General features: G+C 37.0%; 1 protein-coding gene across 1 annotated transcript in view; it reads left to right on the forward strand.

The window, feature by feature from the left end:
• Positions 1-2,775: 2,775 nt before the first annotated feature.
• Positions 2,776-14,583, forward strand: part of LOC127789793 (serine/threonine-protein phosphatase 2A 65 kDa regulatory subunit A beta isoform-like) — a 29,195-nt gene continuing 17,387 nt past the window's right edge. Inside the window, exons 1-2 of the mRNA XM_052318790.1 lie at positions 2,776-3,715; positions 12,757-13,003. Coding sequence (XP_052174750.1) covers positions 3,323-3,715; positions 12,757-13,003 — 640 coding nt within the window. The 5' untranslated portion in view covers positions 2,776-3,322. The remainder of the gene's footprint in view (positions 3,716-12,756; positions 13,004-14,583) is intronic.

The raw sequence follows: 14,583 nt of genomic DNA on the forward strand, positions 1-14,583 counted from the left end.
GAAATCATGTTTAAAGAACTTAGAGTATGTTTGATTGCACACATTTTTCATAGAAAATGTGTAATTATTACAATATTTTCTATGAAAGCAATCAAACACTCTTAATTTTTCTATGAAAAAATGTGTATAGTACAAACATTTAAATCTTCTTTCCATGGAATTCATTTTTCAAAGGGGTGAGGTGGTTTTTGTTTTCTAGACAATGTTACCTAGAATTCAGGTAATGCAATAAAACACAACCTTATTGTCATTTGAATGCAAGGATACATAAAATAGTATTATACTTTTATGAAATGAATACCAATTTGAATTGTATAGATATCAATAACGGAATAAAAGAATTTAGAATATATTACCCAATAGAAATCAAGCTTTCAAATTAATGTGCCTTAATTAATAATCAGCACCCACTTAATGATGAAGTCATGCTTATTTATTTTGAAATTAAATTAGAATTACATTGTTTAGGATTGTTTTTGAACTCCAATACATCAACCATATTTTCATTTATCATTATTCTTTTTGCAAAGCATTTGTTCAACAAGAAAACTAAGCCAACATATCACACATTAAAAAGGAGAAAAAGTTATCTTCAAAACTCATGAACAAAATTGCAACATAATATATTTAATGGGGGGAAATAAGGGGCTATACCTTGAAAGTTTTTACCCTTTAGATTTGGAGAGAAATTATCGTAGAGCCTTCATTGCCCTCTTCTAAATAGGAGACTACTTTTTAGTAAATTCACCCCTAGAAAGTACACTTCTGTTTCTTCTTCCTTTATTAATAAAAATATAAGAATATTTAGTTCCTTTTTCTTGGGTACAATAAATTATCAATATAAGTTCACAATAATAGAAATGGTAATTACTAACGATGATGACAATAATAATAATAATAATAATAATAATAATAATAATAATAATGGTGATTATAATAATAATTAATATAGCTTTGGTATAAGTAACATAGTCAATAATGGTAGTATTGATAACAATCATATATCAATTATAATATTATTAATAATAATAACAATAAGTAATAATATTATTGTTAATTGAAATAATATTAATATTAATAACAATAAATAATAATAGCGATATTAATTGTAATAATATTGACAATTAATAACTAATAACAATAATATTAATTACATATATAATTGACATTATTTATAACGGGTCGTTAGAAACTGAAGGATTAGTCAATCGAATAATCGTTTGGCGGCAGCAACAACCTTGGCGTTGTCAGAACTGCCACCGCCAATGCTGGTTTGATAATAACTGTTAAACATTTTTAAAACAAAAACCTTGAGCCTAATGGGACAGGGTCAGTGACATGGTCATTAATATAGAGATGTGTGTAATGGAATAGAGGAAGGAGTCTCGTTGTCATCCCTAATTATTTGTATATTGAGTTTATATAATTAATAAATTAAAAATATATTTTTTACAAAATTATTAATTAATTAACTTTATGAATAATCACTAATCCATTGTAAATGTAGTAGTACAAATGGTTTTGGAAGTCTACATAGAAGTGTACAAACTCTATTTACAAATAACATTCAAATATTAGGTATATTTTATAAACTATTTTTTAAATTTGCTTAAATAGCACCAACCATCCTTGTGCCTTCAAATATATGCCATTGACATCCGTTGACTTTGTACACCCTATAACACTAAACCCCCTATTGTTAAATAATAATTGTTAAACATTTTTAAATCCCTAAAATATCTCCCTTTAACAACCACCACCATACTAAAAAAAACCAAGGCCATGGGTTCCTACACACACACACACACACAAATAGAGAGAAAAATGAGATTTCTTCCTATTGTCAACCATTCGACCATTGGTGATGAGGAGAAACCCAATTGCTATCTTTGTGTTCAATGGTATAGTGTTATAAGCAAAGGTCTCTTAAAGGTTCAAAAGTCCAAAATATCTTTTTTAGGCTAAAAAGTATAAATTTTTCATATACGAGAGGTCCTATACAAACGTGCAAATTAGATAACTTTGACATTTAAAATTCTCTCCGAATATTTCAAGAAAAAGAATAAGCAATTATCTATAAAAAAATTATAATTCTAAATATTAAGATAAACAATCATCCATAAGAACAAGATAAATGTTATCTATAAGAGATTAACGTCATGCATACCAATCCTAATAAATTTTCTTGTGTTTTTTAGTGACGAATGATGCTGAACCAATAACTTTACCTTTTCTCCAATGATTTTTAATAGTTATTTTTTTTCTTTTTCTTTGCTTTTTTTTTTTTCTCGTATCTTTCTTCCTCTTTTAATTCTTTTCTTCTCTTGCTTGATTGAATGACTAAGAATAAGAGGTTTTATACATATATGTATATCAACCTCCATTAATTAGACTTTTACCCATTAATTCTAGCTTATCTCACAAAGTTCCAAGAAACCTCATATAAACCCCCTTAGGTTCTATATATTTCACTTGGACCCTGTTTCATTTCCACAATTTCCTAAATGCCCTTTCACACATTCCTGCGTTTATTAATTTATTCTTAAAATATTGTTGGGTTTGTCTTCCACAGTCCATCGTACCAATTTGAGCTCAATGAATTTCAAAATTTTACTCTCATGCCTCCTTGATAAAGAAGAGCATATGATATAAAATATTGTAGATAAAAAAAATTATACTATTAATAATTGGTACATTATCATTAAATATCAAGAGTGATAAATTTACTCAAAAATATTTTACCTAATCTTAATTGTCCAAATATGAAAACAAACGGAGCAATATCTATGACAATTTTACTCAGAGGGTGGATGAAAAAGATGGGCCTGACCCAGGAAGTGATGGCCGGAGCCGGTTTCACAGTTGCCGGCCGGGCCTGTTGACCCGACCAATGTCCCCCCCTTGAACTCCTGTGAAATTTCAGACCAATTTCTTCGTTTCTCTCTCTCTCTCTCACAACATCTGCTTGTGGATACTGTTCAATCTCAATTTACCCGGCACACTTGTCGTCTAGGGTTCTTTCGTTTCCGATCCATCAATTAATCCGTTCAATCTCAATTTACCAGGCACACTTGTCGTCTAGGGTTCTTTTGTTTCCGATCCATCAATTAATTTCCAATCCCAACTCTCTCTCTCTCTCTCCAACAAAAAAGAAATCCACCAATTTATAATCGTTCAATTAATCTCCGAGATCTCTATGCAATACCCAATTTTTGTTCCAATTAGCCGCGTATAAGAGATTTGATCTGCTAATTGTTTGATTTCAGTTTCACTTTGTTTAATTCGGCTATTTCGGATCTAGTTGATTGCGCGGAGGTAAACGATGGCTATGGTCGACGAGCCTCTCTATCCAATTGCGGTTCTGATCGACGAGCTCAAGAACGAAGACATTCAGCTGAGACTGAACTCGATCCGGCGTCTCTCCACGATTGCTAGGGCGCTTGGGGAGGAGAGGACCCGGAAGGAGTTGATTCCGTTCTTGAGCGAAAACAATGATGATGATGATGAGGTGCTTCTTGCAATGGCGGAGGAGTTGGGCGTTTTCATTCCGTATGTGGGTGGGGTTCAGCATGCCAATGTGCTGCTCCCGCCGTTGGAGACTCTCTGCACCGTCGAAGAAACTTGTGTCAGGGACAAAGCGGTGGAGTCGTTGTGCAGGATTGGGGCCCAGATGAGGGAGCAGGACGTCATCGAGTCGTTCATTCCGCTGGTGAAGGTGCGTGCATCAACTTTGTAATCTTGTTTGATTCTGTGTACTTGATACTTTGGTATGTTTTGGCTATATGATTCTTGTTCCCATTTGATCTTATTTGAGTATCTCTCGTGTTATTACACAATAAGCATTGTTGTTGATATTGCATCCGGGCAAAGTATTCAATTTGTCATTAGTGTGGCGGTTACCGATGGCAGATGATATTGGGTACCATTTTAGATACAACAACAAATCCCAAGCCTTAATCCCACTACGCCGGGTACCATCTTAGATATATCTTTATGATAAATTAATAATATATTCTGTAGCTATCAATACCATACCTAATAAGATAATAATTTGTTATGCTTGTACTATCGTGTGTTACCGAACATGTATTTTATGCAAAACGGAAAGGTGAAAGTTTTGTACTGGATTTCTTTCAGTGTCGTACATAGTGGCCTATAGGGAATAAAAATAATAAATACGATCATAATAGTTAAACCTCTTGTACTATAGTTTGATTTGCTATCTGATTGAAAACCTCTCCATGCTTAAACAGATTTTCAGAATATTAGGAAGTTCAAGGAGCAATGTATTTAAAATCATTATTACCTGGATGCAGGTTTCTGAGTGTTTTTAACATCTAAACTCTTTATCCTATTTAAATTTTATTTTTCTAACACATTTTTTTGTGTGTAAGGTAAAATGGAATTCATGATTTAGTATTTGGCATTATGAATAAACTAAGAGCTTTATGCATAATTTTCAGAAACCTCATCTATTTATAACATAATTATTGAGACTGAACAGTTGGACATATGTGGTATGCACATTTAAAATCCTATCTTATTGTCTAGTTGGCACGTTACAGTTTAGGAGAGAATATTTAGTATACCTTGAAATTGTGGATTACTTTTCTTGCATGTATAACCTTTTAAGCAATTAGAACAAAGTGTATGTTGGTTGATGTTTAAGGATCTTCAGTTAGGTGTAAAAGCTATTGAAAAGTATGATCTCTCATGCATATGCACAGGGACATCTCAAAGAGGAAAAATGATCTCATGCTTGTTTGTTGCCGAACTACTGTTGCAATTCAGTGCTCATGCTTCTGGAGGTCATACCTCTTTTGTTGTCCATTGAATGTAAAAACAATCCATAAATGAAAATTTGTCACAAAATACTGTTGCATGCTTTAGAAACCAGATGGCCTGATTCAATGCACCTTTAGTACTTCATATGTGTGTATCCACAAAATTAGCTTGGCAAGACGATTTGGCTAATGCTGTTCTATTTAACCCCTGTAACCTTAAAAATAGGCATATGAAACTGCTTTAGAATCCATTTACCATTTTGCACAGTGCTGACTAGTCAGCATCTGGCAACAACCAACATGTAAGGCCTGCAGCAGGTTGCATGTGGCATGGTTGGATATGTAGCAGCAGAGCCAAGAGGGTTATGCTGGGTGGCCTATGCCCCCCTGCCTCAGGTTTTAGAAATTTCCTATAGTTCAGGCCCATTGGCAATGAGGATGTTACAATGGATGTGTGACCATATAAGAAAATGTAAAATTAGAAATAAGAGTATTCATGATAAGATTAGAATGGCTTTTGTTGAAGAAAAGAAGTATGGGGCATGTTTAAGGTAGTGTGGTCATGTAAGAAGAAGACTAATAAAGGCTTCTATAAAGGGAGTGGATGGAATGGAACAAGTCTCTAGCAAAAGAGGTAGAAGAAGATTAAGCAAAACTTGTGTCACGACCCTAGGGATATGATTGTAATTGGGGGGAAATTCACTATCGATAAGCTGTTAGGGCTAACTGTAGAAGTTTAGAGGTTAGGCGGGAATAACTAATTCTTGTATAAACAGTTAGCAGGGCTGTTAGAGTAGTTAGTCGGTTGTATTTTCTGTTATTCCCTTCAATTGTAAGCCTATAAAGAGGCTGGCATAGTTAGAGGAAGGCATGATTTGAATAACAATTGAATTCCATTTCCCTCTCTCAATTCTCCTAGCTCTCCCCCAGCTTTCTCTCTTCTCCCACAATTCTTTTTGTTCTGTTCTCTCTTTCCCTCCCTTTTTGCTCTTTCTTTCCTGCATTCTTGCCAATTTACTTCCTAAACCCTAGCCAAACCCTAGGGTCATATCAACTTGGTGAGCCACCCTTAGGTAGGATAGAATTATAAGGGCCTTACAAATGATATGGCCATAGATATAAATGATTGGGGAGCTAGAATCCATGTTGTTGATTGCACCTAGTAGGATTAAGGCTTGAGGTATTTTGTTTAGGTGGTCTAATTCAATATTATGATTCCAGATTTGGGATATGACCACAACTAAATTATTTTCTCAGGTCATATATTTTCTCTCCAACATATGGGAGGGTCTTATAAATATTAAGAAACCTAATGGCTTTGAAATTTTATCTATTTAATCTCCAATAAGGTTGGAAAATATACATGTAATATTTATCATACTTTTAAGTCTTCTTTCTTTTGGGAAGTGTTTTAGGAATTGCTAAAGACCTTATCAAAGGCATATACCAGTCCGGAATTCATGATCTTAATAAAGCATATTGCTAATTCCCTTGTATTTTGGTTTCCTCTCAACTGCAGCAGTATTAGTATAAATTTCTTGGTTTTGCTCCCATTATGCCCTGGCTGCTCAATTTTCTTTGATAGGGATATGCTTCCAATTTTGATTAAAAAATTAGATTTAGATTAGGATTTATTAGGGATATATTTATTTTGATTTAAAAGATTGGATTTAGGTTAGGATTTATTTTGTTATCTTGGATTTGATTTGTTTCCATTAGATGATTATAGATATTATAGGACTTAGAATTTGGATCAGAATCATGTTGATTATATGATTTCTTTCCATTTTGATTTAGTTTTGGCCTATAAATAAGGCTCATGATGTAAATTTTTATGAAGCTTTGATTATTGAATACCTTGGAATTGATTTCCTCTCTGGGCTATTCTCTTTTGGATTATTGCATGCATTGGCTTCTTTCTCCCTCTTAATCTCTTCTCTTTCTTCCCTCCTTTCTGCAATTTCTTCTTGCTGTCTCGCATCATCCTTCTATGCTTATGGTACATATTGGCATGTGTCATGAGAAGAACCCAGATTACCGAAATTTTAATTTCTTTATGGCTGTAACTTTTGTTATTTCTTTACTGCTGTAATTTGTTAGTTACTCTTGCTGTCATTTTTTGTTAAGAGTTAGTTTAACCTATAGGGCCCACGTGTAAGGGCTGGAATAGGACAAAAAGGTTGGTTACAACAGAAAGAGGGAATAGGATCTGCTGTAGCGGGCCTATCCTTCCATTGTCGATTGTATATTCTCTCCAAGGCTCTCTTGGAAGAATTATCGTGGAATAGAATTTTGAACTTCTTCCTACTTCTAATCTCTCTTGTTTCTTTCTTCTCCCTCCTGTTTCTCTTTCTCTCTTCTCTTCCTCTTTTTTCTCTACTCTTGTTCTGTTCTTGCATCTTCCTAATGCAGATCGGAATTAGGAGGATAACTAGATCATGGCCAGATCGTGACAAATTTGATATCAGAGCCAACATCCTCGGTCGTGCATTGGGATACAGGCAATGGCGGATGGAACTCGCATGAAGGCCTTAGAGTCGCAGCTGCATCAGTTTAGCTCGACTATGGCCGATACACAGAATCGAATTGCGCAATTGGAGTTAGGAGCCAACCAAAGTCATGAAGCGATTGTGGCGATGGATCATATGGTAGAGAGTTCCATGGAGGGACTGGAGCGAAGATTGGAAGGCTCCATAACACGGGTGAGAGAAGATTTAGCAGCCCAAATGCAGTAGTTTATGGTAATGTTTGGCCGCTAGAATAGGGTAAGTTTATCTCTCGAATTTCCTCCTAGAGAGAGAACGGAGCCAATTCTACAAGGGAATAGGAGGGATAGGGGATAAGGCACCTCAGAGATTGAGGTTGACCCAGAGAAGGAGTTGGAAGGATTACTGGACCAGGGAAGGAATGGTCCAATTAATCCCCACCACCTGTGGATTCCCATGCCTCAGGTGGAAATTCCCACATTCGAGGGAGTGAATCCTCGCTGGTGGCTGAGAAAATGTGAAATGATGTTTGATTGGTATAACATTCCTGAAGGGTAGAAGGTGTCATTGGCGTCAGCCTAGTTCAATGAGGTGGTTGATGCCTGGTATCAAGGGTGTTTAAGGCTGAGGAGGAATTGTACTTGGGTGGAGTTCTTGGAGAAATTGTGTAAAAGATTTGGAGAGAAGAGCATGGTGGATATCATAGAAGAGTTCAATAAACTCAAACAGACCGGGAGTGTAGAATCCTATCAGATGCGTTTTGAGGAGCTACGGTCTCTCATGATCCAACATAATCCCCATCTATCAGAAACCTACTTCGTGTCTGGCTATTTAAGTGGACTCAATGAGGAGCTTAGACCGATGGTTAAGGTGTTGAGACCTCAAACTATAGAACAAGTAGCAGAGAGTGCTCGTCTACAAGAACTGGCGATGGAGGCCCTATTAAAAAAATAGAGACAGTAAACAAGGGGAATGGTTGTTGGAGCCTCTAACTTGGGGGGAAAGGGATATGGTAGAGAACCAGTGAAGGTAAACAGTGGGAGTAGAAGTGGAGTGGGCTCAAATTTAGTATCGTTTGGGGATCAATTGAAGGAATAGAGGAGGTTAGCTAGCCTTTGTTTTTATTGTGGGGACAAATACCACCCTGGTCATAGTGCAAAAGACATATTCTGCTACTAGAAGGGAATGAAGAGAAGGAATTAGGAGAGCCAGAGGAAGTGGATTGTGAGGATATAGAAGAGGAAGATAATGAGGAGATATCCATTCATGCCTTAAAGGGAGTAGCTAACAACAAAATCATTAAGGTGGAGGGACAAGTCAAGGAAGGCAACCTCATGATTCTAATCGACAGTGGGAGTACCCACTGCTTTCTTGATGAAAGCACGGCCAGGTGGTTGACGTGTCCACTCGCAGGGACACCTCCCTTGAGTATGACAGTGGCCAATGGCCAAAAGGTGTTGAGTAGGTCATCCTGCAATGGCTTTTGCTGGGAGATGCAAAGAGACAAGTTTGAGGCAGATTTGAGATTGTTGCAATTGAAGGGTTGTGATGTGGTTCTTGGAGTGGATTGAATGAAGGGGGTAAGCCCCATTAGCTTTGATTTTAACATAATAGAGGTATCCTTTGAGAAGGAAGGGAGGAGGATGACATTATCTAGGGAAAAGGAGATTGGGACTTGTAAAATGGTTTTTGGAAAAAGGCTGTAGAGAGTGGTCAAGGGAAGGTGGAATTAGTTCACACATTTTTTCTCAATGGTGGTCGTAGAGGAAGGATTGGGAGATTAAATGATATAGGGTGAGATCGGCCTCACTGTCAGCACACCCCAGGGGAGTTCAGACCAGGTATAATACTTAGAGATCATTAATAAACTGTTGGTAGAATATGAGGATCTTTTCATTGAACCTAAATCTCTACCCCCAACCAGATTGTTTGACCACTCGATCGATTTAAAACCAAATATGGAACCTGTTAACATTAGATCCTATTGTTACCCCCTCACTTCAAAAGAATGAGATTGAGAAGATGGTTAGGGATATGCTCCAACAATCCATCATTCGGCCTAGCCAAAGTCCTTTTGTTTCTCTAGTCCTATTAGTTAAAAAAAAAATGGATCATGGCAATTTTGTGTGGACTATTGCCAACTTAATGCCATGACTATCAAGGATAAATTTCTTGTGCTTTTGGTGGAGGACCTTTTGGACGAACTTATCATGCTCAATATTTCTCTAAGTTGGATTTACGTTCAGGTTATCACCAAATTAGGATGAAACTTGAGGATATCCATAAAACAGCTTTTAGGATCCACTATGGGCACTTTGAATTCTTGGTGATGCCATTTGGGCTCACCATTGCTCCAACCACTTTTCAATCCCTCATGAACAGAATTTTTGAACGCCATTTTCGAAAATTTATACTTGTATTCTTTGATGACACACTTATCTATAGCCCTACCTTTGATCAACACTTGATTCATCTTAGAATCACCCTTGATATCCTCAGGTCTAACCAGCTCTTGATTAAGACATCTAAGTGTGCATTTGATCAAGGACAGATGAAGTATTTGGGGCATATCATATCAAAAGGAGAAGTTAGCACCAACCCAAGGAAGGTAGAAGCTATGGTGACTTGGCCAAGGCCGGCCTCTATGAGGGTCCTAAGGAGATTCCTAGGATTAATTGGATACTACCGCTGGTTTGTAAAGAACTATGGAACCATTAGCAAACCTTTAACCAATTTGCTGAAGAAAGGGGGGTTCAGTTGGGGAACTAAAGCAGAAGAAGCTTTCGAGAGACTGAAAGAAGCCATGAGCAAGGTGCCGGTATTAGTACGGCCAGATTTCATGAAACCCTTTGTGCTGGAAATAGATGCGAGTGGGACTGGTATTGGGGTAGTATTGGTATAGGAGGGAAGACCATTGGCATTCCTAAGTCAGGCCTTGAGTTCTAAACATCAAGGGCTCAATATATATGAGGAGGAATTTATAGCAGTGTTAATGGCAGTTGATAGATGGAGGCATTACCTGGAAGGAGACAGGTTTGTGATTAAGACCGATCACGAAAGTTTGAAGTTCGTGTTGTAATAGAAACTTTAAACTCAATTGCAAAAGATAGGGATGGCCAAGTTAATGGATCTGGATTACTTAATCCAGTATAAGACAGGTAAAGAAAATAAGGCAGCGAATGCACTTTTGAGGTGTCATGAAGGAGGTAATGCAACTATGACTACTGTAATTCTAGAGTGGTGCCTGGAGGTAATACACAACTATGAGGGGGATGAAAAGGTGAGGGAGGTGTTAGAAAAATTGGTTGTGGGGCTTGAGGAAATGGAGGGGTACACATTGGTGGATGGATTACTGAGGTATGAAGGCAGGATTATGATTGGTAATAGTGCCAGCCTCAAGAGGAAGATTTTGCAAGCACTGCATGAATCTCTAATAGGGGGACATTCTAGGATTCCAAACACATATCTTCAAGTGAAACAACTATTCCATTGGCCAAGGCTAAAGACAGAAGTAAAAGAGTTTGTGCTAGCTTGTGACACTTGTAAGAGATGCAAGTATGAAAATGTAGCTTACCTGGGGTTATTGCAACCTCTACTAATACCCGACCAAGCTTGGTCCATTGTATCAATGGATTTTATTAAAGGTTTGCCGATGTTGGAAGGGAAAGGAAATATTTTGGTAATCGTTGACAAGTTAACTAAGTTTGCCCATTTTATAGGGCTTGCCCATCCTTACGCAACCCAAAAGGTGGCCAGGGTTTTCTTGGATTAGGTGGTGGCATTACATGGGATTCCTAAGACGATAATATCAGATCGTGATAAGATTTTTACAAGCCTCTTGTGGTAGGAACTCATGAAGGCATTGGGAACTAAACTAAATATGTTAACAGCTTATCATCCTCAATCAGATGGGAAAATTGAGAGGGTGAATCAGAGTTTGGTAACATATGTGAGGTGTGTGTATCCTATAACCTAAGGGCTGGCATATGTGGCTTTTTTTTAGCTCAGTGGTGGTATAATTCTAACCATCACTCCTCCCTAAAAATGTCTCCATTCGAGGCTCTCTTTGGGTATAAACCACCTTTCCTACCTGCTATAAGAGATCACACCTCTGCAGCCTCGGTTGAGGAGTATTTACAACAAAGGAGAGGAGTATTATGACAGTTGAAACAGGAGTTAGTGTCTGCTTAGAACCAAATGAAGCAAGTAGCTGACCAGAAAAGGAGTGATAGAGAGTTTGCAGTGGGGGAGAAGGTGTATTTGAGACTGAAACACTCCCATCTGAAATCAATCACACGAGGGCAGGTATCTAAGCTCAATCCCCGATATTATGGGCCCTTTACTATAATGGCTAAGGTGGGGAAGGTGGCCTACCGGTTGCAACTTCGTGAATAATTCCAAATTCACCCCGTTTTTCACGTCTCCCTCTTGAAGAGGGCAGTGGGTACTGAACTGGTGAATCCAGCATTGCCCTCACTTCCTGAGGAGGGGAATAGGGTGGAAGAGCTGGAGGTTATACTAGACAGGAGGGTAATTTACAGTTAGGGAGCCCCGCTCATTCAAGTGTTAGTAAAATGGAAGAAAGGATCAGCGGGGAGCAACACCTAAGAGTACTTGCCTGATTTACTCAAACAGTTCCTGAGATCTACCAGCCTCCTCAGGATTTATTGAGGACAAGAAATTTGTTAAGGGGGGAGAATTGTCATGAGAAGAATCCAGATTACTGAAATTTTAATTTCTTTATGGCTGTAACTTTTGTTATTTCTTTACTGCTATAATTTGTTAGTTACTCTTATTGTCATTTCTGTTAAGAGTTAGTTTAACCTATAGGGCCCACAGGTAAGGGCTGGAATAGGACAAAAAGGTTGGTTACAACAGAAAGAGGGAATAGGATTTGCTGTAGCGGGCCTATCCTTCCACTGTCGATTGTATATTCTCTCCAAGGCTCTCTTGGAAGAATTTTCGTGGAATAGAATTCTGAACTTCTTCCTACTTCTAATTTTCGTGGAATAGAATTCTGAACTTCTTCCTACTTCTAATCTCTCTCTCTCTCTCTCTCGTTTCTCTCTTCTCCCTCCCATTTCTCTTTCTCTCTTCTCTTCCTCTCTTTTCTCTGCTCTTGTTCCATTCTTGCATCTTCCTAATTCACATCGGAATTAGGAGGACAACTCAATCACGGCCAGACCATGACAGCATGTTGCCACATTACTCTCCAAAAATATTTATTTTCCTTTACTACCCTCTGCCATTTTTTACTTGGAAACTACCACCCAAAGGGTGTTTCTTTCATTATTAATGAAGAAGTAAAGCAATGGATCTTTTCTTGCTAATAGTATTGAATCATTTGGTATCATTTTATCTGGTCCATCATGCGTGCATCTGTACATGTTCTTGAACCTGGAAACACAGTTTTATTTAATCTAATTAAATTAACAACATTAATATCTCTTCTTCACTTCATATATTATGTATGTCCTCACATACAGAGATTGGCTGCTGGGGAATGGTTTACAGCTCGAGTTTCATCTTGTGGATTGTTTCATATTGCTTACCCTAGTGCCCCAGAGGGATTAAAGACAGAACTGCGAATGGTGTATGGCCAATTATGTCAAGATGACATGCCCATGGTGAGAAGAGCTGCTGCCACAAACCTGGGAAAGTTTGCTGCTACTGTTGAAGCTGCCCATATGAAGACTGATATCATGTCTATGTTTGATGAGCTGACACAGGATGGTATGTTGATTGCATTGCCTGATTCCTACCTCTTGATAGTTGTGACAAAGTTCTGATTTCACACTTCACTTTGGTCTTTTATGTATAAATGTTATTAGATGGTTCCTCAATGAGGTAGGTTATGCATCATTTACTTATGCTTCAAACTTGTCGATTTGAGTATAACCTGAAAAATTAACCACGAGAAAAACCAGATGATGCCAGGCCACACATGAATTAATTTTTTCCTGTTTCACTGAGTCTTCCCTTCAGAATTTTATGTCATAGTTAATGGCTTTATCAGGTCTTCTCTGTTGTGAATTCTCATAGATATCATAGCCAAGTATCTATATATTTATTACTATTGCTACTTTTTTTTATATTTTCTCTAAGATATATGATTTGTTGTTTATTTTGGCTTATTGTTGTTTTAGAAGTGATTACCAGTTGGATTTTGTTGCACTTCTGCTGAAATGATTGATGTATGCTAGAACAAAGAAAAAAGGGGGAAAGAAATGATTAACCTGCTCACAAGTGGATCTGTTGGTATTTCCTCACATGTTCAAATTATCCCAATTGTGTCTCAATTCATTTTATCTTCAATAAGTGCTACTTACTTTATTATGTATTGTAATAACCTGCTCTCCAGGGCATGATATTAAACCAAAAAATTGGGGGATTTTTTTTTATGAAAATAAATAACGAATTCAACTTCCATTGTTAAATTAATTTCTTCCCCCTTGGCTCATCTAGGGAATCCCTTACCCATTTTGAAAATACTACCATTTATTCTAAAATGTGATCAAGGGTGATAGAGTTTCAATTCATCTAAACTTGTTTAGAACAAACCTCCATGATATTGTCATTTTATACTTTGTTCTTTGATGTAGTTGCTACCAGACATCCTATTGAGATCAAATCTTAAGATATTGAAACTTTTATATTAATCTATGAATTTTTTTTTTTTTTTTTATGTTCTACACAACCCTTAGCTAGGACTTATTGAGAAAATCAAATCCACTTGACAACATTTCTTCTAACAATTTGCACAAAATTGGTTGTTCCAAATTTCATTTCTATAGTGACATATAACATTCTGAATCTTGAGCGTTGACTAACCAAATCTATGTCTTTTCTCGTGAGCCATATACACCCTTGGAAAACTTACTTGATGGGTTAGAGCATATTCGAAACTCATTTGATTTTATTAAGGTTTGACCTTTCCAAATTTGACTCAAAGTCAGTTGGTCTGACTGAACGACTGCACTGTGGAATCATTACCAAATCGGGCATATCTTTTTCCACAAAAAATGAATGGAAGAGAAACCAAGTTTGCTAGAAACTAGACTTGTTTTCCATCACCGAATTTTTTTTTGTAATTTAATATGCTTTCTATTGCACCCCAGGAAGCCATAAAAAGTGGACTGGTTTGTGGCAGTGTTCTGTTTTAGGTTGTTAGGACAGGTTTGTAGTGAAAATTCATAACTAAATGTAGACAAATCATTTTTCAATGATTCTTGTGCCAAAAGTTTGGCACCACATCCTAGTTTATGGGAAAGATATAGTTAGACATAACCACACACAAGGATCCTTGTTTAATT

This window comes from Diospyros lotus, chromosome 14 (assembly GCF_014633365.1).
Source record: "Diospyros lotus cultivar Yz01 chromosome 14, ASM1463336v1, whole genome shotgun sequence".
NCBI classification, from domain to species: Eukaryota; Viridiplantae; Streptophyta; class Magnoliopsida; order Ericales; family Ebenaceae; genus Diospyros; species Diospyros lotus.